This window comes from Tenrec ecaudatus, chromosome 16 (assembly GCF_050624435.1).
Source record: "Tenrec ecaudatus isolate mTenEca1 chromosome 16, mTenEca1.hap1, whole genome shotgun sequence".
Taxonomy (NCBI): Eukaryota; Metazoa; Chordata; class Mammalia; order Afrosoricida; family Tenrecidae; genus Tenrec; species Tenrec ecaudatus.
Window position 1 is genome coordinate 88,206,763 of NC_134545.1, and position 23,306 is coordinate 88,230,068.

General features: G+C 56.2%; 1 protein-coding gene and 1 non-coding gene across 3 annotated transcripts in view; both read right to left on the bottom strand.

Moving 5' to 3' along the window:
• Window positions 1-23,306, bottom strand: part of SH3PXD2A (SH3 and PX domains 2A) — a 244,135-nt gene that overhangs the window by 71,401 nt on the left and 149,428 nt on the right. For both annotated transcript variants that reach the window (XM_075533362.1, XM_075533361.1), the window contains exon 6: window positions 8,599-8,627. In XM_075533362.1, the coding sequence (XP_075389477.1) occupies window positions 8,599-8,627 (29 nt within the window). The remainder of the gene's footprint in view (window positions 1-8,598; window positions 8,628-23,306) is intronic.
• LOC142429946 (U2 spliceosomal RNA) lies at window positions 2,303-2,490 on the bottom strand. The gene has a single exon (XR_012780455.1). It is a non-coding gene; the product is annotated as a U2 spliceosomal RNA (small nuclear RNA).

The following is a 23,306-nucleotide window of genomic DNA, read 5'->3' on the forward strand; positions in this document are numbered from 1 at the left end:
CTTTGTGGAAAGAAAAGGCAGGGGGAGCCTGGACACTGCCTCCTGGAGATGCCAGCAGACAGCGGCCATTGAGCTGGCCATTCTCCATGGGCTTCTTGGGAGGCCAGTGATGTAGGGACAGACTCAGCCCCCTTCAGGGACATAGCCGAAGCAGCTCTAAGATGCAGCCTGTGCGCTCCTGGCTCATCCCGGAGCTCCTGGCCCGTGACAGTCCTCATGCCACCTCACGACCCGCCTACCCCACACCCCACCAACAAAACAGATCTCAAACCCAAACCAAATCCACTGCCGCCGAGCAGCTCTGACTCACGGCCACCTTACAGGGCAGCGCAGAACTGTCCCTGTGGGTTTCCAAGACACAACTCTTTATGGGAGTAGAAAGGCCCACTTTCCTCCTGCTCACAGACCGAGTGCACCCCAAATTCAACACTGCTTGGTATAGAGACCCCCCCCAACCCCATCCCTGCCTCTCCTCTCACCATCCAGTTCTGGGGTCCCACCCCTAGAGATGCTGATTCTGCTGGTCTAGGCAGACTCAGGGCTCTGAAACACACCTCCTGGCCTGAGCAGGGGCTGTTCCCAGCAGACCACCTTCCCTGCAGTAAGAGCTGGCTGGGCAGAGGGCGGGAGGCAGTGAAAAGCCAAGAAAGCTGGGCTGAGGGGATCAGGGCCACCAGCTGGCTGCTTCCTCCTAGGATCTGAGGCGTGGGATTCCAGGATCTGGGCCCCATCCGCACTCCATGCTGCATGTGTCCAGGCAAGTAGGGCAGTCCCCGCGCCCCCTGCCCGCCTCCCTGCAGCTAGTGTGTGGGTGTGTCTCCTGGTGGCACAGGGACATGTGGGAGCGGCGCCTTCACTTTCTCCATCACATCACTGCCACATGGGCTGGTGGCGGAGCTGCCAAGCCAATTAGCCTCTTTTCATTTCCAACTTGATGACTTTGAATTCCAGGGGTGATATGAGGCTGAAGACCCGGAGTCATGAAAAGAAAAACTGTTTACAGATGCCAGCTTGGGGAGCTGTGCCAGGAACCAGTGCTTTCATGAGACACGCTTGCTTTTGCGGCGGCCCCCAGAAGGTGCCAGGGAGATCTTGGCCATGCGAGCGAAGCAGCCGGGGTCCTCTCACTGAGGATGGGGGCTCAGGCAGACCAGCAAGTCTGGAAAGTCTCCCCAGTGCGTTCACCTCGGTGCCCTTTCCCATCCTTCTCTTGCCTCCTGCCAGACTGTGCACCCCCAGAAACTGCCTAGAAAATGGACATCTCCAGCTCCCGGGACCTTTTACTGGGGGGAGCTGAGGTGGCAGCTAGCTGTGGCTGGTGAGCAGGGAGAGTGGGCCGAGCCAGGCAGAGAGCCAGGCTGGGCACCCACCGAGGGGAACACAGGCACAGGGACCTCACCATGGCACTGGCTGCTGCCGCCCGGGTCCCAGGGGTAGGGGCGAGGAGCAGGAGACCAGTTCTGCCCAGCCTTCCCTTCTCGTCTATAAAAGGGGTAAAGGAGGATCAGCTTTTTCTGAACTTACCGGCAGGTCTGGCTTTCAGCAAACTTGCTTTAAAAACCAACTCATCAAAAGGGCAAGGAAGGGGCTGTTAGGTGCTCTGGTGGCATTATAGTTACGAGTTGGATGCTAACTGCAAAGTCTGCGGTTCAAAACCACCGGCCGCTCCTTGAGAGATGAAAGATAGTGCTTTCTACTCTTGTTTTATTTTGGTGTTTTTTTTCTCACAAACCCTTGTGTCCAGGGTTTTTTTGTTTTGTTTTCACAAATCCTTGACTTTCTACTCTTGTAAAGAGCTATACAAATAAATAAATAAATGAATAAATAAATAAATGCATGCATACACACATTAAAAAAAAAAGTCGCAGCCTCAGAAACGCACGGGAGCAGTTCTACTGGTCCTCTAGAGTCGCTACTATGAGTTGATGGCAGTGAGAAAGGGCTGTCAGTCACACATCCTGCAGAAGGGCCTTTCGTCCAACTCCGAATGCCTTTGAGAGCCCTACTGGGCTCCTTCCAGAAGGAACGAGGGGCTCTCTTAGGGCAGGCCCAGTCAAGGTGCCCCAGAACCCAAGTACCAGCCACCTAAGAGGGAAGACTTTCAGGGGAGGGGGTTTGGTCTGAATCTTGTACCAGGTGGGTATGAACTGGTGATCTTTCGGTCAACACCACCAGGCCTCCTTGACTATGTGCGTCAAACTCAAAGATCTTCGACTTCATTCTGGCTTGTGGTGGCACTTTTAGACAGGGTAGAACTGCCACTGTGGGTTTCTGCAACTAACTCTTTTTTTTTGGTCCCCCGAGGGGGTGCACTGTTCCTGGAAGTACTGAAATACCAGGTCGATGCATGGAGTGGACGGAGCAAGCTCCTATTCCATCTCCCTGTTCCAAAAACCCATTTAATATATTGTCCTTGGATAGAGGACGTATCAGATATTAAAATGATACGAGATACTACACTTGATCTTAGCCAAAAGGCCGAGAAGTGGTTCTGAGACGAACTCTTTACGGGAGTAGAGCCTCATCTTTCTTGCACAGAGCCGCTGGTAGGTTGGAACGGCTGAATTGGAGAGAGAGAGACTAGCGGGCCTAACTCAAAACCCATGATGCCACCAGGGTTCCTGTTGCTGTGAGCTCCGTGCTGAAGATCAAACTCTTGCACCTCATCAAGGCAAGCACTACTGAAGCCCCATTTCTGATACACAGGTGTGGAGGGCAGCAGCAAAGAGATCTGCTGAGGTCACCTGAGCCAGGGCTGAGGTTCAAACGCTGTCTGTGCTACCCTAAAACCCGAACTCGCAGCCCCAAGTCTCACTGCCCCTTGAAGCGAAACTATAGTAAGGCCGATCTCATTAACTCAGCTCCACAACGCCGATTTTATGATGGCTAGGATGGAAACCCAGCTGAGCTCCCCGCTTTTCCAAGGAAAAAGAGAAGTAAACAGGATTTCAGGAGGACAGCAACACTTGCCTAAGAGAACAAACTTGCAACACTCTTGCGCAACCTCATTTGCATGTAAATGAGCTAGAGCTCAGCACTGTTCTGAAGTGGGGACAGAACCTCAGGCGCTGAGCCTGGCAGTTTACCCAGGGCTGCCAGCACCACCGGCTCCGGGGCCGCCTTCGCCCCCTAGTGGCACAGCTCAGAACGCCTCAGCTGAGAAACAAAAAGCCAAAGCCAACCCACTGCCAGGAGAGTCAATTCTGTGTCTAAGCCACCTTACAGAGTAAAATTGCTCCATAATGTTTCCAAGACGGTAAGTCTTTCCTCTTAAAAACTTCTTAGAGGCATGTGCTCCTGAGAGGTAAGGGTGACAGGACTTCGTCTCATTACTTTGGACTTGTCAGGAGAGACTGGTCCCAGAAGCAGGACTTCATGTTTGGTAAAGTAGAAGGGCAGTGGACAAGAGGACGACCTTCCAGGAGATGGACTGACGCCAGGACTGCAAACATGCGCTCAAGCAGAGGGGCACTTGTGTGGAGGGGGTAGGACCAGGCAAGTGTCTTGCCCTGTTGTGCATGAGGGTACCAGGGGTCGGAACCTAACAACAAAGACCATGGCATCAACTCTCTCTCGTCTTTCTCCGCAGAGCACCTGGCGAGTTTGAACCTCTGACGCTGAGGCTAGCAGTTTAGAAAGCACTTAACCCACTGGGCCTTCTCAGCTAAAGCTCCTTCTTCAGCTAACATTGCTGAAGAAATTCGACTTCCAAGAGAACTGTGTGCACCCCTCGATCCTGGCAGCTGTGTGCACCCCTCGATCCTGGCAGATCTGATGAGCAACCCTGTTCTGCTGAGCCTGCCCCGGCCTCTCTGACTCCTGGAACAGCGCTCTTCCCAACCTGGCAACCACAGGAGATCCTGCTAGGTCCCGCACCAAGTCCTCCAATGACATCGCCTGGTGGAACCTCCATGCCTGCGGGTCAGGTCCTTGCTCCACTGACTGCTCCAGCTCAGAAGTGCGGTGGCCTGTCTGACTAGACTATCAACCTTCTGAGTGGATCCGACTCAGTCATCTCAGCAGCCAAGGGCTCAATCACTGTGCTACTTGGGCTGCTTCCAAGTCTTAGGGAGGGAGAAGGAGAGCCCAGAGGCAATCTCTAATCTGCATCCCCTCCAGTCGTATTTTTTTTAAAAGTACTGTGATTTGGCTGTAAATTGACAGAGCAAATTGGTTTTCCCATTCAACATTTTGATAGATGACATTGATGGGGCTCTCCCTGCCTCCTCCCGCATTGACGGCTCCGTCCAGCCTCCACTGAGCCCTTTTGGGCCTCTGCGCTTGTCCCTGGGCAAATGCTGCCCTTCTGATCTCAAATGGTGGATCCCTCCAAGAACTGTAGGCCTCCCAGGTCTTTCTGTTCACCTTAAAGGCCTGTCTATTGTTTGGCTTAAAGTTGAGCCTGGACTAAGGGCCAAACCCTCAGGGGTTCTGCAGGTCTTTATAAAACCTGTAAGCCTGGTGTTTGTTTTTAAAATTTTTATTTTATGGGTTTTGCGTTTGGGTTCCCATTTCCCACCCCACCTCCCTACTGACCCCAGGACCTCCTATTGACCCCTTTCAAAGCAGAAGGCCAAAAAGGGCCCTGGTGGCACAGTGGGCTATGAACTGAGTTGCTAACACAAAGCAGAAGGCCGTGGTAGCTGGGCACCACCCTGTCCTTCTGGTCTCCAGGGCATGGAGGCTGGGGCTTAGTACTTTGGACTACTTAGTTCCAGCATCTTTGACTTTCTTCACTCTTTTCTTTGTTCCGCACCGGGAGAGAACAATGGTTAAAACTGCCCCCCTCCCACCACCATTTCAAGATGAACAGACTTTGACATCCGTGGTCCCAAAGCATAGACCAGAGACCACCCGGTGCTCTCCGGCCCGGCCGCCTCTTGCCAGGTGTCATTTATATTTGTGGCTCCTCAGAATGCTTTTTTGCTCCAGGTCAGTCTGGAGTCCCCTTAGACTTGGGCCTGGGTTAAGTGCCCTTCTCTGTCCCTACTGCCACCCCTATGCTACTCTCCATCCCTTCATTCCCCACAGCAAACTCCTTGAGGACACAGAGACAGCCTAGTAACCTCACTACCTTACCAGGGCCTGGTATATGGTTAGTGGTCACCAAGGTCAAGTTAGAACACCAGGTGGACAAAGTAGCCCCACCCAGTTCTGCTCCTCACAGCCAGAAAGACTCTTTCTTCCAGGTCCTGCCTCCGGCTTTGAAAGGTATCCTAGCTTTGAAAGGTATCCATCCACCTGTTCAGAAGTATGAGTAGGTGTCATATTGGTGCAAACCATGCAGTCAAGGGCCTTGGTCTAAAGGATCCAGCATCACAGTGATGAGAGACAGATAAGCAACAAGAACACACACGTAGGATGCAGGGAAGAAGCAGGGTAACTTGACGAGGCTGCTAGATAGTAAAGGGTCAGGGAGGTTTCTCTGGGAAAGCAAGATATCTTTAGATGAAGCCAGTCGTGTAAGATGAAGGAAGGGTATTCCAGGCAAAGGGAACAACATGTCCTAAGGGTGTGTGTTGGGCCTGAGCTGGATCTGTTTAAGGAACAAAAGGTGACCAGTGTGGTCATGCTGGGGGTGTGGGGGTGGGAGAGGAGACTGAGCAAAGAGGAGAATGAGCCAAGGTCGGAGGATCCTTCCATCCTGGTCTTTGTTGGACAACACAAAGGGCCCATCTCACACAGGGTTCTACAAACCAGAAAAACCACAGACTCACTGCCTTGAGTCGATGCCAACTCACAGTGACCCTACAGGACCTGGTAGAACTGTCCCTGTGAGTTTTTGACACTGTAATGCTTTATAGGAAATCCACTTTCTTCCTCTGTAGACCAGACGTGGAGTTCATTTAAAAGAGGATGGAATGCCCTTGCTGGGAATACTTTTTTAGACGATTTTAGCCGTGGCCCCGGGAATGGCATGTGGGTGGGCAAAGGTAATAAGCAGAGAGCGCAGGTAGAAGCTGGGGGTCTTCCTGGAGAGATGACAGGGCATCTCACAGGGTGTGACGCTGGAGGTGCAGAGACATGGACAGACCTGGAGGTCAGCTGGCAGGTGAGAGAAAGGCAAGGATCAGGGATGGCCTCTGACCATGGGATGGATGGTGCCAGTTACTGAGGGAGAAACTGCTGGAAGGAGCAGATTCAAAGGAAGGAAGGAGAGACAATGCAGGGCTATTCTCTCTCATGATGTCAAGGTCACTGCTCCTTTCTCTGTTGACCCCACCTCCCCTACTCCTGGGGTCAAGCCTTGGCTCTGTACGTATGACAGAAATGTGCCTGACTGGGGTGACCCCAGGAGGCTTCATGAGCCCCCTCATTACAGAGCAGAGATGAGCTCTTAGTGAGACCCAAAGCCACATGGTCACCAGCCTCCGTGTCTCATGTGGAAAATGGGAACCTCTTGACCCACCATGCGCTGAGCAGGACATGAGGAAGCACACAGTTCTACCACATAGTAGGTTCTTGGCAGACAGGAACAAGAGCTGCACTCAGAGCTTTCTGGGGGGGGGGGCGGGCAGTGTTTTAGGCAACGTAAATACACTAACATGCATAATTTCCATCACAACCCTCTAAGGTTAAGTCTCACTATTTCCTCCAGTCGACAGGAAAACAGGTCCAGAGGGTATGACAGCGGCCCAAGGTCAGAGAGGAAAGAAGCCAGGCTCTGAGCTCCCTGCCTGGTCCTGGAGCTGGCACTTCAACATCCGGCACTAAGTGGCCATTATCATAAGCACCAGAGCGTAAATTAAATTTCTCCATCCATTCTTTTCCTGGCTGAGTGTGGAAGAGGGGGTGGGGGAGGGCTTCCCTGAGTGAGGCAGCCTGGGTGGGGCCCTGGGCCTGTGGTGGTGGAGGTAGCCTAAGGGCTTATCTGGTCCCACCTGTGGCTTGGAGAAGGGAGGGATGCCCCTCAGGTCACACAGGGAGCCAAGGGGCAGCGGAAGCAGGGTCAGAACCTTCAGATGCGTGCCGGGGCTGGGCCGTTTCCACAGGAACTGTACAAAAATTCCACATGACCATCATCCCTATTTTATTGATGGGGGAACTGAGGCAGGGAGACCTCGCCAAAGGTCACACCAAGCCAGGATTTGAGTCTCTGACACTATGGTGTTTCTCGGGGAGAGAGGGGAGTTTTGACTGATGGCAACTCGTTTTAATCCCTCCACCCAGTTCTGGTCTGAGAGATGCTGGGCCTCTGTAGAACCCCAGTGGGAAGAATACATGGGAAGGGACTAGGATGTGTGGGGAGAGGTCTAAGAAAAGAGACCCCCAGAGCAGAAATCCACCAGGAACTCCAATGCATCCAGTTCACCAGGCAGCCTGGTCCACATGCAGCCCACAGGCCTGAGACTGCCCGCCCTCACACCCAGGCCTGTGTGCACACACACCTTATACGCTACACACATGGGGAACTCCACCCCACACTCTGATAAAGCCCAGCCCATCGGCCCAGAGACCCCCACCCCTATGTGTCCAAACCAGCAATCATCCTCCCAGCACACAGTATGCACACACACAACCCACAGATAGACATGCAAGAGCATGTACACACTAGAATACAATCAGCACAGGTACACACAGGAATGCATGATAACACACACATCCCTTGTCATGACATCTACCCCAATTCACCCCCCATCCAGCACGCCTGCACACAAGACCCACTGGCCCGGGACACTTGGAGGGGACATCTGGGCAGGCGTCCTGTGCTGACCCCAAGACACACACAGGTGCATGTCCTCACCACCCTCACAGATACCTGCAGCCCTGAGGCCGTCTCAGACACCCCAATATAGCCTGCGCACCTCCAGACCCCAATTCCCAGGGCACACCCCTCCTCAATCAACTACAGGTTCACACCCCGGCACCTTCGGAGCCCAGCCCCTCCCACCCTAGGAGAATCCTCTGACCCCAAACAGTGATAGCTTGCCTAGCACTAAGGTGCCCAGCCTCTCCGTCGTCCTTCCCTTTGCAAACTCTGGGTGGGCTCTGGTGCCTGTCCTCAAATGCCAGGACTGGCCAGCTCCTCCTGTGCCCCACTAGCTGAGCAACACGCAGCGCCCCCACCCCACGCAGCAAGGAGAACACGGGGTGTTGGGGGAGAGAGGGGGAGGATGTGGGTCTGCGGTCCAGGGGTTAAAAGCTCGCATCCCCAAACCCCACCCCCCAGCGCAGCGCCCTTGGGGCCTCGCATCTCCACGCCAGGAAAAGACTTGTGCCATATTAACCCTTCGCCGCTGCCACCGGCGGGAGGACCCAGGGAGAAGTTACTGCAGAGCCTACAGTGGCCAAGGCAATCTCAGCGTGCAGGGCAGCGACGCCGCAGGGACAGAGACCCTGCTTGAAACGCCCCCAGACTCCAAACCCAGCCACATTCCCTCCGGGAGTGCCCTCCCCACCCCTGGCTCTGCCTGTGGGAACAAGGGGCGGAGGGGGTGGGGGAGCGATCTCTCGGGCATGGGTTGGGTAAGGGGGGCAGAGAAGCAGGTGCGCGTGGGCACAGACCACCCCTGCAAAAGTCCTCCGTAGGAGCAGGCGGAGGGGCGCGTACACGAGCCGGGCAAGGGGGAAGGAAAAAGAGGCCCGGAGGCTCCTTACCTGATTTCCTCTTGGAACCGCCATAGTCCCTGAAAAAGAAGCAACAACACAGAGACATGGTTAGGAGCGGGCTCGGGGCTGCGGCTGCGGTCTGTCCTCGGCGCGCTGCGCATGTGATCGGCGGCCGGCAGCCGTGCTCCGCAACCACCCGCACTGCGCGTCGCGTCTGCCAGCCCGCCCGCCCGCCGACCCGCCGGCCCGGCCCCAAGGCGTTGGCGCAAGCACCCGCCCCACCCCGCCCCGCCCAGCCCGGGCCAGGCCGCCGTGAGTACCCCCCACCCAACCCCGCCCGGGCCACCGGGGTGAGAGGCTCTCAGGCCGCCCCTGCCGGGTGCCAGTCAGGCGTCTGCCCCAGTTCTAACTGGTTAGGGGAAGCTGAGGCAGGTTCCCAGGGCACTTTGTAAATTGGGAAACTGAGGCCCCGGGTGGGTGGCCCCTACAACCCGCTGTGTGCCTGGCCCTGCCCTCTGCAGGGTGTCCACTCCTCCTAGCCCCCAAGAGGCACTTCCACAATATGCCTCCCTCTCAATGAAAGGCATCTCTCAGTTTGGCCCGCTTCATAGAATCACAGCTTTGCTGGCAGCCAGCTCCCCTCTTCTTTCCCTCCCCGCATCTAACAAGCCCAGACTGAAGGCTCCCAGAAGGCACCCCAGGCTCCTCCCTCCCACTAAGTCCCCGGGTCTAGGCGATCAATAAATATTGATCGTAGGTAGGTAAGTAACCGAGAGGCTGGGAGTGGTCGGGAGTGGCGATGGAGCAGAATGAATGAGTCTAGGCTATTATTGCTGGCTACCTTATGCACTCAATCCCTCTAGGGCTCCATTCTGCCCCCTGGACCACCCAAAGCCAGTGCAGCATCAGACTGCTTACCCACAAGGTCTCCAAACTCACCAGTGGCTCCTTGGAAAGAAGAGAGGCGGCCTGCTCCCTACAGACTGGGATGTCCTATGCTGTGGTCCAACTATGTCCTCTAGGGGCACCGGATACTGCGGCTCCCCCAGTGGATTCAACCACAGAACAGCTGTGAGGATGCCGCAGGACCAGGCAGTGTTGCATTCTGTTGTGCATAGGGTCGTCGTTATGGGTCGGAACCGACTCCATAGCACCTAACAACCACATGAATCAGAACCAACTCGATGGCAGTGGATTTGGTTTGGGATCATCCGGACTCCATTGACCTGCCCTAGACCGTCACCCTCCCCTGAGCCTGCCCTGCCCTCCAGCCAGACTCAGAATCCACCTTGTTTCTCAAATCCTGACCCCATCTACCCTCATGACCTTGCTCTTGGCTTTGACCCCTCCCACCCACCATCCACCCGATCCTCAGGGAACTTAACCTGGGCCTTACACACCTGGAAAATGCTGATGGTTCTTGTAAATGCTCCAGGAGACAATGGAGGGGTAGAGGGGATCGGTCTGGAACCTAGCGGGGAAATGCCTGCCATTTCCCTCAGTCCAAAGTCAATGCCAAGTGGCTGTCTTTGGAGTGAGTGAAGTGGTCAGTGAGGTCTGCTTGCTGGCAAAAGTCTTGGAGGCTCCCCAAGATTCAGAGTCTGGAGACCTAGGGTGGCCTGGAATTTGAGGATTGTTTGCTCGGCTCCAAGGGAAGTTGGCTGCACAGCCAGAAGCCGGGGGGCTCATCCTCTCTGAGGTGCTCCCGTTTCCCAAAGTTGGGGCTCAGAAGCCACTGAATTAGGACACTGGGGGCGAGGCCCAGACACCTGTGTTCCTGATATACACGACCCTCCGCGCGCCCCCCAGTCCTCTCACCCCAGTTATTACAGGAAGGGCCCGTTGTCTCCATTTTCAGACCAGGAATTGGAGGGTCAGTCACAGTTCAAGGGTTTCCCTCTCTGCTTGTTGCTCCCAGCCCAGTCCAGATGAACACCTCAGCAAGGTGCTTATCTTCAGCAGGCAGCAAGGGAACCTGGGGAGAGACTGCATCCTGGGATGCCTGGCTCAAGTTGGGGAGAATTCCCAGTGGGAAAGAGGTATTCTATAATGGCTGTGCCCGCCCAGAGAGGGTTCACTCCCAGGGAAGGAATTCATTTCTTAGGTTTTTGTTTTTTTTTTGAGAGAGAGACCGAGAGACCGACCCAGGCTGCAGGGCAGGGCAAGGAAAGGGTGTAGCAAAAGGGGCAATGAGAAGCCACATTCACCTGCCCGCCAATTTTACTGCTGGCCCTGGTTGATGGGAAAATTCCTCGTGGTTGCTGACCAGAATAGCCCACTGGCCAACTTCCCTGACTGCTTGCTGGGAGGCCAAACAGACCAGTTGTGACTTCTTGGAGTAGGTGAGCCAAGGGATTTGCTGGTCCCAAGTGGTGCCTTGAGGCCATCTTCTCTCACTGTGCCAGTGGGTAGCAGGCAGGTCACAGGGGTGTGTGTGCCTGCTTTGCGTCCAGTCCCTGGGCAAGGCCCTGTCAGTGATCTGCAGGGGCTACATCTTCAGAGCCCTACCCCAACCTTCAGTACAGCTGACATCCAAGACAAACTCCCCGGGAGCCTAAGGCTGGGCCAGGTGAGCTGAGAACCAATCTCTGCCTACCCCACCTGCAACCAACACAACCAGGGTGCTGCCAAGGGGGCTCCAGGCCCACTTCCCACCATAAGCTTTGTCCAGCACCCGGCCTCCTTCCTTAATAAACACTGGTGCTCAGGAGGATGTGTTTGCTCTGCCAAAGAACTGTCAAGATACATCCCCTGGTCCACCCTTCAACCAGAGTGGGAGTCCTTCCCCCTGGGTCTCCTCACAGAGAGCAAAGGTCTCATGGTGCAGGATACGCGATCCAGGCTCAGAGAAGCGAGGTGACTTGTTCAAGGCCACACAGTGCGTGGTTGAGACTGGGACTGGGCACTGAGAACCCAGCCAGGTCTTGCTCTGGGTTGAAGCCAACTCTCCAAACCCAATCACCCCCTGAAGCCACAGGTGCAGAGGAAGGGGGACAGCAGTGCCTGGCAGGGGGCCACCAGGTTGGGACTGAATGGGGGGAACAGCACGCACACAAATGCTTCACAGGCAGCTGGCCTCTGGCCCAAGCGGGTACTGCCCTAATAGGAAAGCTCTTGTAGGTTTCCGGCTGGGTATCTCTTAGCAAAGCCCTCAAGTATTTTTAGCTGCAGAATAAGCTGTCAGACAGCTTAGGAATCTGGTGGCGGGGACTCCTCTTTCTATCCCTCACCTGGGTAAAAGGCAGGTTGCCCCTGGGATCTGCCAGCGGCACCCCCACCTGCCACTGACCTATAATGCTTCTGGCCTGGGGCAGATCAGTAGGGCCAGGGACAGGGCCAGTCCCCCTTTCCAGCTACCTCCTCCTTGTTTCAAGCCTGGCCCTGAGCTGGTGCTGACTGTCTCTGGCCCACTGGTGACCCCCCCCGCACCCGCCCCACTCCCAGCCCCGTCAGTCTCAGTCTAGCCTGCTTCTGACTTGATGCTGAATCACTCTCTCTCCTGAGCTTCGGGGACAAGGGGAGGGGCAGGAAGGACCAGTGTTTCCCTCTAGCCTTGCCAGGAACTAATGTCATTGAAAAACCTCTTGAGAAGGGAGGCGCCAGTCCTGGCTCCCATCAGGCCATGCAGCTTCTCCGCAACTGGTCCTGAGGTGACAAGGACCAAGGTGACCAGCCATCCTTGAGTCCCTGGGATGCAGGGCTGCCGGGGATCCAATCAGGAACGTTCCCGTACATAGCCGGTGGGACGCCCTGCAGTCAGGTCTGGAAGAAGGTTCTGGAAGCAAGCCATCTCCAGTTCAGATCTCTGCTGCTCACTATCACAAAGCCCTCTGCTAGCTGGGCGGTGACCTTGGCGAGCCCCCTCACCTCTGAGCCTCAAGTTCACCACAGGTAGAAGGAGGATGGCATGTAGTCACTGCCCTCTAGGGTCTGGAGAGGGTACAGCAAGCTTAGGGAAAAGTTGGTTCTTGCTAGTACTCAGTCCTGCACCGGTCTGACCTCCACCTCACTTGTTGCCCAGGTAGTAAAAGTCTCCATGTGGAGCCTGCAGAGAAAACTGCAACACACGGAAAAGGACCCGAGAAGGGAGGTTCTCGCCCCATCACCACAGTCGGGGCTTTAAGACACTGTGACCCTGGCTGAGTGGGTGCTGTCCAGCGCCGAGCACCTTACCAGGGCTGTTCCTTTGCTCAGATGGCTGGAGTTCAAGGTGCCACACAGAACGGGAGCATCTGCTCAGACTCACTCAATGGGAGGTGTTCAATCTGCCAAGGAGGAGCCCACTGGCATAGTCCCCAGCCTGTGCTGTTCTGTTATCTTTCTCTTGGTGAGATGAGTCACCGGACAGTCTCGTGGAGGGGCTGGTGCCTGGGACAGCTAGGAGGGAGGAGGCTCTTGGGAGCATCCCTGAGTGCTGGTCACCTGCTGTCCCCTAGGACTCCCGCCTTCTGCCCTCCTCTGAGCACTCCAGGTAGTTGGCCCACAGTGCTCTGCAGGGAAGGAGCCTGGTGGCACTGTGGTTAAGGTGCTCACGGAAAAGCTGTCAGTTCAAACCCACCAGCCACCCCAGGAGAGAAAGGTGAGGCTGCCTGCTTCCATCCAGGTGGACACTCTTGGAACCCACTCGGCCCTAGAGAGTGGCTGGGAGTCGGCATCCACCTGACAGTGGTAAACCTCGGCTCTTGGGATGGCAGGACAGGTGCCAAGCCATTTCTGCAAGAGGACACTGAAGGCCTAAGGGGAGGAGTGCTCTGGCCCAGGGGCAGAGGCTAAATGGCCAGCCTGTGACTCCAGGGCTGCCCAGCAGGCATTCTGAGGCCCTCCAGGCTGGGCTGGGAGGAGGGGACACACAAGCAGCAGGTCTGAGGCTTGCTGGTCAAGGAGGTGACCATCCTGCTGGCCCAGGTTTCCAGATGGAGGGTCCAGGCAGAGGGGGAAAAGAAGCCCGATTCTGGAGCCTGATGGCGCTCCTCCCTCCCCCTGCTGCTCTGTCTTCATGCTATTGGGGCACAGGTACCCGTCCATCGGCTGGCTGCCACTGACCCCTCAACCTGGGAGACTGCTACCCTGGGAGCCTCTCAAAAGGTGGCGATGTCACCAGATGCCTGACTTTCCAGTGACCTTGAGGGCCATGTGGTCACTGGGAGCCTGGGTGGCACCTAGCATTCCAGGGGACACGGCTGGCTGCAACCTTGGTTGGGAGTGGGGGGTGGTGTAGCCCTTGCATATATAATGATGGGTGCCCACTGCCATCAACCAGCCAGCCCTTGTTCAGCTCCTGCTGGGGCTGCTCTGGAAGCCCTGTGCAGGCCCAGGAGGCCTATGTAACCTGCTTCAGGCTACCTGTGTGGGAAATAAAGCAACATAAAGCTGTCTCATTAAGTGGGATAGCTGTTATCAGCAACAGTTTCTGCTGAGAGTCACACGAAGGGGGTCACCTCTAGGTGGGAAGAAAGGAGCGGCCTGGTCCTGGGAGGCTGAAGGACATTCCTCCTCCAGGAAGCCTTGAGCTGAACCTTACAGGATGGGGAGTTGGATTCCTGGAGAGGGTGGGGAGGAAGAACACTGGACAAGAGCAGGTGAGGGATTGAGCTGGGGGAGGTGGGGAGGCAGATAGGGACAGGCCAGCTGGAAGGGGGCTGTAAAATGTAGGTTTGGGCTTCAGGGAATGATGTATGTGGTCAGCGACCAGGGACAGGGACCAGGTCAGATGCTGAGACCGGGCCAGCCCTGAATACCAGTAGGCTCTTATTCTGGGCCCAGCTCTGCCCACTATTGCTGTTCCAGGTGAACCTCTTAAAACTAGGGCTTTTCAAATGACAGGAGGCCTGGTGGTACAGTGCTTGTGCATTGGGCTGCAAACCACAAGATCAGCAGTTCGAACCCACCAGTCGCTCCTTGGGAGAAAGACTTGGCATTCTACTCCCGCTACAACCTCAGAAGTCCACAGGGGCAGTTCTCCTCTGTCCTGTGGGGTTTCTGTGAGTCAGAATTGACTTGGTGGTCATGAGTTTCAAAACGACAGGTCATTATTTAACAGGAGGTTCTGAAAGAGTTTAGTAGATCCTCAAAAGCACCGTCAGGTGATCGGCTGGGCTAGAAGGAGTCGCCTGTAGAAAGGCTAAGATGGTTTTGTGGATCTATTGACAGTGAAACCTGTGAAAGATAGAAATCTCTCAGAGGAGGAAGCCTAAGTGTTTTCCACTGAGAGGAAAATAGACTGTGGCCTATAAAGGGCAGAAAGCTTGGAGACCTGGAAACACAGGCAGCCCTGTGTTCTTGTTCTCTCTCTCTCTTCTCCATCCATCCACCTACCCATCACCTATCCATTTTATATTGCATTGAGATGTGAAATGTCTTTCTTACTGTATTGCTTACGTTTGAACCACTGGCAAGCATCCTGGTCTCGGTTAGTCCGGGATGCTCTTCTGGGCTGTCCTGAGACTCTCCTCCCTAAGCCCAGGGGCCTGGGCATGCTCCGACACTGGCCTCATCCAGAAGCCGAGGGAGGAGAGTCTGAGCCGGGGGGATCCCCGGTCAGCTGAGGCCGCTGGGAGGTGAGAGTTTTCCACCCGCTTAGCTCTCCCGAACGGGGCTGCTGTGTAGCCTTCTGGAGCCTTTGCACGTTGTGGTCTGGAGAGGCCGCGAGTGCCCTGTTCTGCCCCCTTCCTGCTCTGGTCTAAATGGTGGCCTTGAGGGCTCCCATGGACAACAAGGACCTCCTTTCTCCGCAGGGGCTGTTTTCCAGGGTGCTGAGAATGGTCCCCATTGTGAGTGCGTAGACAGCCCAGAGAGGCCGGAATTCCTACCCCAGTGAGAAATTGGGATTCCCAGGGAGAGAAGTAATGCTGGGCCCTCCAGATTGGTGTCTCAGACCCCTGAAACCTCCCCCAGCACCCCCTAGGGTCTCTGCCCCTGTGGCATCCACAGCAAAGACAAAGCCTCATCTGTTTGTCCATCTCCCCTGACTTGACCCACCATGTGGGCCAGGGCCCCAGGCATGTCCCAGTCTGAGGTCCGGTCCCACCATGTCCAGGCCTCGGAGCACAGTGCTCACGGTGTGGGCAGGAAGTAGGCAGGCTGGAAGCTGACTCAGAACGTCTTCACCTTTCCCCACTAACTAAAACCCAAACTCACTCCTATTGAGTCAACACTAGCTCACAGTGACCTGGAGTAATGGGCTACGCGTTGGGCCGCAAACCTCAAGGTAAGCGGTTCAAAACCACCAGCCCTTCCTTGGGAGAAAGATGAGGCTTCCCACTCCTGTAAAGACTAACTGAAGAACGATGGTGAGGATGCAGCCAAACTGGGCAGGGTTTCCTTTTGTTGTCCGAGTTTCTACAAGTCAGAACTGAGTCAAGGTCACCCAACCGTAACAACAAAAACAAAGAGGTACAGCCTCAGAAACCCACAAGGGGCAGTGCGACCCTGTCCTGCAGGGCCGCCCCGCCGTGCCTCACTTGGGAAAGTGAACTAACACTAGGTCCTGCCTCACGGAAGGGTGACTAGGTGAGGCAGGGAGCACAGTGCTTTCTGGCACAGGGGAAGGGCCCCCGGCCCACAGCTTGGGTCCCAGACACGGACACAATTTGAGAGTGGACGATGGCCAAGACAGAAGAGGAACTAGCTGCTCCCTATCCCTCTAGGCATGAGCCTAAGACCCTGGCCTCACCCCCCAGGGTGCTAACTCAAGATGCAGTGAGCCATGGGAGCAGACCAGCCTGGGTTCCCGCCCTATGCGTTCCAAGGAGTCCCACCCAGACCCCCACAAGCAGTGTTCTCAGAGGGGGAGGGTGCAGAAATAGTGCTCATTTCTGATGGGAGCCGTGTGAGGGACGGGATTTCCAATCAGGTCTCATGGGCCCATGGAAAGCAGCAAGCTCCCTTACAGGGCCTTAGCTACTAAGAGCTTCCCGGACTCCATATGTACTGACTGTAAGCCGGACCTGGGGAACCACAGTGGGGCAGGGACAACATTCAGTCCTAGACGGAGACCAGGAATTGCAGAAGGACCCGGACTGCTGGTCCCACTGCCCCACTGCCTCCTTTGCCATGAGACCCGAAGGTAAGGGTGGTCCCTGGCCACGTGACGGAGCATTTTGATCAGGGACCCCGTGGATGGAACCTGACCAAGGTCAAAATGAGCGAAACTCAGGAATGGGTTGCCGACTTCTTATTGGACACCAACCCCCCTGGACATACGGAGACCCGTTGTTGATGAGTGCCGTAGAGTCGGCTCTGACCCATGGTGACCCTGTGCACAAGAGAACCAAACACTGCTCAGTCGGTGCCGTCCCACGTGGAAGCCCCCAGTTACAGGCGCTGTGTCAACCCATCTTGCTGAGGGCCTTCCTCTTTTTCACCGTTGCTCTACCGACACTGGAGGCACCACCAACTCTGCTGCCTGGCAACAACTTCTGACCTTGGAGCCGAGACTCCCCATGGGCATCATCCGTAAGTGAACCACAATCGACCTCCATCCAGAACTCGGCTGTCTCGAGCTATTGAAGAAGGATCTATCCAAGATCAAAATCACGGCCCATCGGAGCCACAGGTGAGAACCCGAAGGGTTTCATGGTGGCAGGACAAAAGAGGCAGGGACGGCGAGGCTGGTGACCCGACGTTAAGAGCCGGGGAATATGTGTTGCTGGGTATCTTTTCATCAACCACGAACCGTGTCATAAGATTCAACTGTGAACGATGAGAGCTGAGCAAGGAGGGGCTTTCTGGTGGAGAAGGCTTTGTTGTATCTAAGGCTACATGTCCATCTGCCTGTCCATCCACCTATCCGTCCATGCATGCATGTCTTAACTGAGGAGGTGCTGTAGATCCAGCTTTGTGCCACACGCAGGAGGCTGACAAAGGACACACTGTCTCTGACCTCAGAAAGCACACTGGCCTGCCCTCAGAGAACACACTGTCTGGTTGGAGAGCCAGGACAGACCTGAGGACAAGGCACCATGCAAGTTGCTTTGTGAGGCAGCATCCCGAAGCCTAGTCGTGTGAATGAGATCTACAGGGGTTCCAGGCAGGGGAGGTTGGCGTGGTCTGGGGCGCCTAGAGGATCAGGGCCCTGGAGGTGGCTCTGGAAAGATGGAGGATAGTTTGAAAGTTGAGTAGAGACAGGAAGGGGGCTGGGGTGGAAGGGATGATGTAAGCCAAGGTTCGGAGGAAGGAACAGAAGTGGATTTGAGCGTGTGTGTGCGTGCGCACGCGTGGACTCAGGTGTCTGTGTGTGCTGGGAGTAGGGGGTGGGGAGGTTTGGGGAGGTGGTTGGTCTGGGGGAGCAGGCCCCGCAGCTGGGGTGAGACAACAAACCAGGGGGGCTGGCTTAGACTTTAGTGGCTTGTTGGTGGGAGAAGCCTGGTGGTGATGGTCATAACCCACGCTTCTTTCTCCTGGAAGGTCCCCGCGCCAGCTCTAGCCCCAGGTGGCCATCTGCTTCCAGTTTCCTGTTTGAACTGCGATGGGGGCTTGTTTCCAAGGAGACTAGGACTGCTGTGCTTCCCATGGGCCCCCGTCTATGAGAGAGACAGACAGGCAGGCAGCACCGGGACCCACTGCCAGGCAGGCCTTCTGGGTTGCTCCTTGGCTGCGGGCGCCTCACTCCCTAACTTTGGTTTGATTTCCATGTGGGGCTGGAAAGTGGGGAGCTTGGACCAAGGGCCCTCTGCTTCCTACAAGCTCATCAAGGACCGGCTGTGTGTGTCCTGCCTGGGGAACCGCAGAAAAGGGTGCTCAGAGAGGGTCCAGGTGGCCCTCCCTCATCTCCAACTCTCCCTGGGGGTACCTCTCGGACTCACCCATCCTTCATGCACCCATCCGCCCATGCAGCCCTGTCCCTAACTTCTCCAGCTAAGAACCTCGGTGGCAGCAAGGGCAAGACAGTGAGCAGAGGAGAGTCCTGCTTGGGGGGTCAAGCGCCAGCTCTGCCAGGCAGTTTATTAGTCTCTACCTTCATGGTGGGCTGCTAACCACAAGGTCAGCGGTTTGAAACTCCCAGCCTCTCCTTAAGACAAAGACGGGGCTTTTGGACTCTGGTAAAGAACTAAAGTCTCGGAACCCCCAGGGCAGTTCTGCCTGGTCCTAAAAGGTCATCATGAGTCCGAATGCACCCGATGGCAGTGAGTTATCCTCAGGTATCCTCTGCAAAGTCAGGCGGTACCAACAAAAGCAGAGGCGCCGTCACCAGGCCGATGCCAACTCATCGTGACCCCACAGACAGGGCAGAACTTCCTCTGGGAGTTTCCGAGAATGAACTGCTGATGGGAGTAGAAAGCCCTGTCTCTCTCCCAAGGTGTGGCTGATGGTCTCAAACCGCTGACCTGTGGCTAGCAGTCCAGGGTGCCAGCAGGGCTCCTTGAGTACAGAGGATGGGACGCAGGTCATTCATCTGGCTGTTGGGAATGAAGTGAGTTCACACAGTGGCTGCCTTACGTCCACCTCCCCCAAAGAACCCCCAAGAAAACAGCCTCGAACACCAGCACTGGGGGGGGGGGATGCTGCTGGAGGAGAAGGCACTTGGGGGGCATGGGTGTGCCAGTGGGCAGGGGGTGTCTGTATAGAGATGAGGGAACCCAGACTCAGTCAGGTAAAGCCTCGTCCCCAAGAACACCCAGCGGATGGGCGACTGAGATGGCCTCAAGCCCCCGGACTGTTTCATAGCCCCCAGGATTCCCCGCTGCTGCCAGGCTGCCAGAAGCCCTCCCTGATCTGAGGCCACGGCAGGGACAGCCAAGCCGGGGTGCCTTTCATGAACGGGCCAAGCACCGACTTAATGAACCCTTGTCACAAAGGGGTAGCCGGCCGCCATACTCCACGGGGTGGCGAGCGGGGGTTGGCATGTGAAGGCTGGGACAAAGGCGGCTCTCAGTCAAGGGTCTGTGTGCCCAGGGAGCTCGTGCGAGCCAGGCGGGGACTTCCCAAGGGTCTGGCCGCCCCCTCACTGAGTGCCCACCAAGAAGAATGTCTAAGGAGTAGCCCAGGATCCCAAACTGGGTTCAGCCCTGCAAGGAGGGGCGGTGGGGGGTGGTGGCTTCAGGGCTTGAGTTCAGGGTCAGGTGCTGGCCACCCTCCCTGTGCTGCCTCAAATACCAGACACCATCAAGGGCCTAGGGAACTTCTCAGGTCCCACCAGGCCTCTGGTGCTGCTAGTCCGGGGCAGGAGTCTCCCAGCTCCAGGAAAGCCCCTCCCACCCTAACCTTCCTCTTCCCAGTGCTCTTGAAGAGTCTCTCAGCCTGGCTCCCCCAGTGTGGCAGTTACATAATCTGGTGTCAATTTGGGATTTGAGAGGATTAGGAGTGAAGGGGCGGAGTCTGGACTATCAATCAAGATATAACTAATGAGGTCTCTGGGTGGGCATGGCCTTCTCCTGAGAATTCTGGGAACTCCTGTATTTCCTCCCTGGAGGCAGGTGACACTTCCCACTCTCTGAGAGACACTCTACTGACATGACACATGGTGCTACGCCCTGGGAGCTGGAAAGTCACATGAACCTACCCAGATGCAACCAGACCTCTGGAGCCGGAGATGCTCACTGGATCCGAAATACTTCCAACCCACTGGCCTGCGATCTTTCGGCATTCAGCATCATTGCATGGGTTTCATGAGTCTGAAGAGGACTTTATAGATTGGTATCGGACATAAGGGCTAACATTGGACTTATCGACTTGATCTGGACTGGGCTAGGGTGTTTTCTCAATACTCAACTGCTCTTGTATATAAAGCTCTTTCTTATACACATATGAGTCTCTATGAATTTGTTTCTCTAGTCTACCTGGACTAACACACCCGGGATGCCCAGAAAGACCCTAGCAATCAAGGCCTGGCTTCCTCTTCAATGTGGGTGACACAGGGGCATCCCCCAGGGGATCTCCCAGGCACCAAGCCCTGGGAACCCAAAGCAGGAAATGGGAGAGGGAGGGCAGGAGGGTACCCTCCCCGCAAGTCCCCCAGTTGGATGACAGTGCCTGATCCCAAGTCAGAACAGGGTCCTGTGCCCAGACCAGAGAGGTGTGGGGGACGAGGCTGGGGCTCCCTCCCTCTCCAGGGTTCCCTGAGTTCCTGCTCTGAGCATCGGCATTCTGACTCCTACCACCTAGTGATGCTCATCCCTGAATGCTCCTGGGAAAAGCAACAGGAGGCTGGGCTGGACTTTGGCCTCACCTCCTCCAGGAAGGCCTCCTGGTCACTTCAGCAATTCCTCCACTCTGCACGCCATCCTCAGTGCTTGGTGGCCAAGGGCCTCAGCCCAGAGCCCCCAGCCTAGGCCGAGGATGAGGGAGAGGCTCCCAGCCCAGCCTGGCCCATAGGCGCTGTCTCTCTCTACCGCGCCCACCCCCCCTATTCCCTGATTCCCACTGCACAGCCAGCCTACAAGGACTTGTCAGCAGCACCTGCTATGTGCCCGGTGCTGGGGGCACGACCCTGATTCATTCTCTGTCCCGGAAAAGCTGACAGAGAGAGGGGCAGTAACAAGTGAGCAAGCACATAGGTGAGCTGGGAGAGGAGCGAGCCATAGACGTTGCCCCCATAGCACTCCCTAAGGGAACAGATGCCTGCCCACCCCACCGGATGGCCACTGGGAGAGCCGAAGGTGACAGACCTTGAAAGCTGGACATTAAAAACATTCAGAGGGAACTTGTGCTGAGAGAAATCGCCTGCCGTGGGGGTTGATTCTGACTCACAGCGACCCCATCGCTAGATGGGCTTGCCCACGGGGTTTCCAAGGCTGGAAAAGGCCCCCTTGCTTGGGAAAGTGGAAGGGCGGTGAAAAAGAGGAAGGGCCTCGAGGCGGTGGCTTGACGCAGAGCCACCGAGCTTGCCGCGGGAGGCGCAAACATCACCTCGGATGGCACAAGGCTGGGCTTGTTCCTCCCTGCACAGCTGGAACCGACTCCGCAGAGCACTGCACCTAACAACAAAAGGCTTAGGGAAGCAGGAAGCCAAGCTTTGTTCTGTAGAGTGGCTGGTGGGCTTGAATCCGAGGCTTTGGGTCAGCAGCCAGATGGGCACAAAAAGCGGGCTGTAGCAGAGAACAGGCACCCATACCTGTGAAAAAGGAGCTTCTCTCTGAAGAGGGAGGAGCCTAAGCTAGCCAGAGGGGCGTGGTACCGCTTGGTAGGGGCGGGGCCTCAGTGTGGAGGCGGGCTTTCCCAGGCCAAGGCCAAAGCCAAGGCTACTTTGTGAGCCAAGCTAAGGTTGGGGGTCAGAAATGTTCAGGAGCATTTGCTCTGGGCACTGCTCTGAGGGGGTGAACTGGGGAAAGATCCATGAGCTCTCAGGGGCTCTCCTTGCCCCGCCTGCCCCCGGCAGCTGGCATCAACTCCCTAACAGAACGAGCTGGCTTGCATTCTTGTCCCCAGATCTGCTTTGGGGGAGGTCAAACCAAGGTGACCCTCTCTCTTGGATTGGGTCCCTTCTCTGGCACCAAGTCTGGTCCAGCTGCCCCTAGAGGTGGTCCCCAAGCAGGTGGATTACACCAGGGGGCTCAACCACAGACCTTGCTCGGGCAGGGCTTCCTTCTGTTGGACACATGGGTGCTCTGAGTTGGACCTAGAGGCACAGAGCCTGCACACAGTGGGGGCTTTATCCAGACTGACCGGTAGGGATGACCCACATTCAACCTGCCGTGATGGGCAGGAGGTGGTAGCCTGTAGGATATGTTTCCTTAGTTCCAACCAGGTAAGTCAGGTGTGCAGGCACCCTCTCTGCTGGTGCTGGAGGCCTGTGGGGTCTGGCCTGGGGTGATGCCAGTGCACTCCCCACTACTGAACTTGAACTCTCTATGGTTTGGCCAGCCCTGTCTTCTCTATCAGGACCTGGTCTCCATCTAGTGCCCCGCTTTCCAGGCTCCATCTGGGGCCCTAGGTCTGTGAACAGGGTTACCCCTCTGCCTCCAGGCACCAGCATTGTGGTGCTCCCATCTGGAAACTGGACTAGGGTCAGAGAGGCACCAGGTGTGGAGTGAAACACCTGATGCTGGTCCCTGTTCTCTGGGTGACCTCAGGCGAATCCGTGGCCCTCATTCCTGTGAGTGGGCTACAGGGCCCATGGCACAGTGAGAGGGGTTGGGAGAGGGCGTGTGGTCTGATGGGTACCACCTGTGGGGGCCACAGACAACCCCCCTGCTACTGTTTCCTGGGGAGCAGCCCCAGTGGGAGGAGTCTGCACTGACTGATGGCTCTGGGGACTGGAGTCCTCAGGGAGGTGGGCAGCGGTGAGCTGAGCAGGGTGGTTAGCCTGGCTTCCTGATTTTCCTCTGAGAAAGCCAACATCTCACTGCCGTCATGTCTTCTGCAGAGTGACCCTATAGGACAGTGTAGCACTGCCCCTGCGGTTACCATGGCTGCAGTCTCCAAGGGAGCAGCCCTGCTGAGCGGTGGGTGGGTTTGAACCACCAACCTTCACAGTTAGCCCCAGAGCTCCTGACCTCACCACATCAGCAACGACAACAGTAACTGTAGGTCACTGATGACGACCTCAAGCCACGCTGTGGGCTCAGCCCTAGATCAACTTTACAGGAGGCAGGGGAGGGGAAGATCAGGGTGATAGGTATAAGCCAGCTGGTCCCCCACTCTACTGTGGGCTCCATCCTATCTCTCCTTTGCGGGTCACGTGGCTTTATCTGAAAACTCTGTGTGTGTGTGTGTGTGTGTGTGTGTGTGTGTGTGTGTGTGAACCTACTTGTGAGACAGCAGTAAAAGTTCCGTGACTTAAAGTATGTTCATTTCTTGGTGTGTGGAGGCATTCAGCA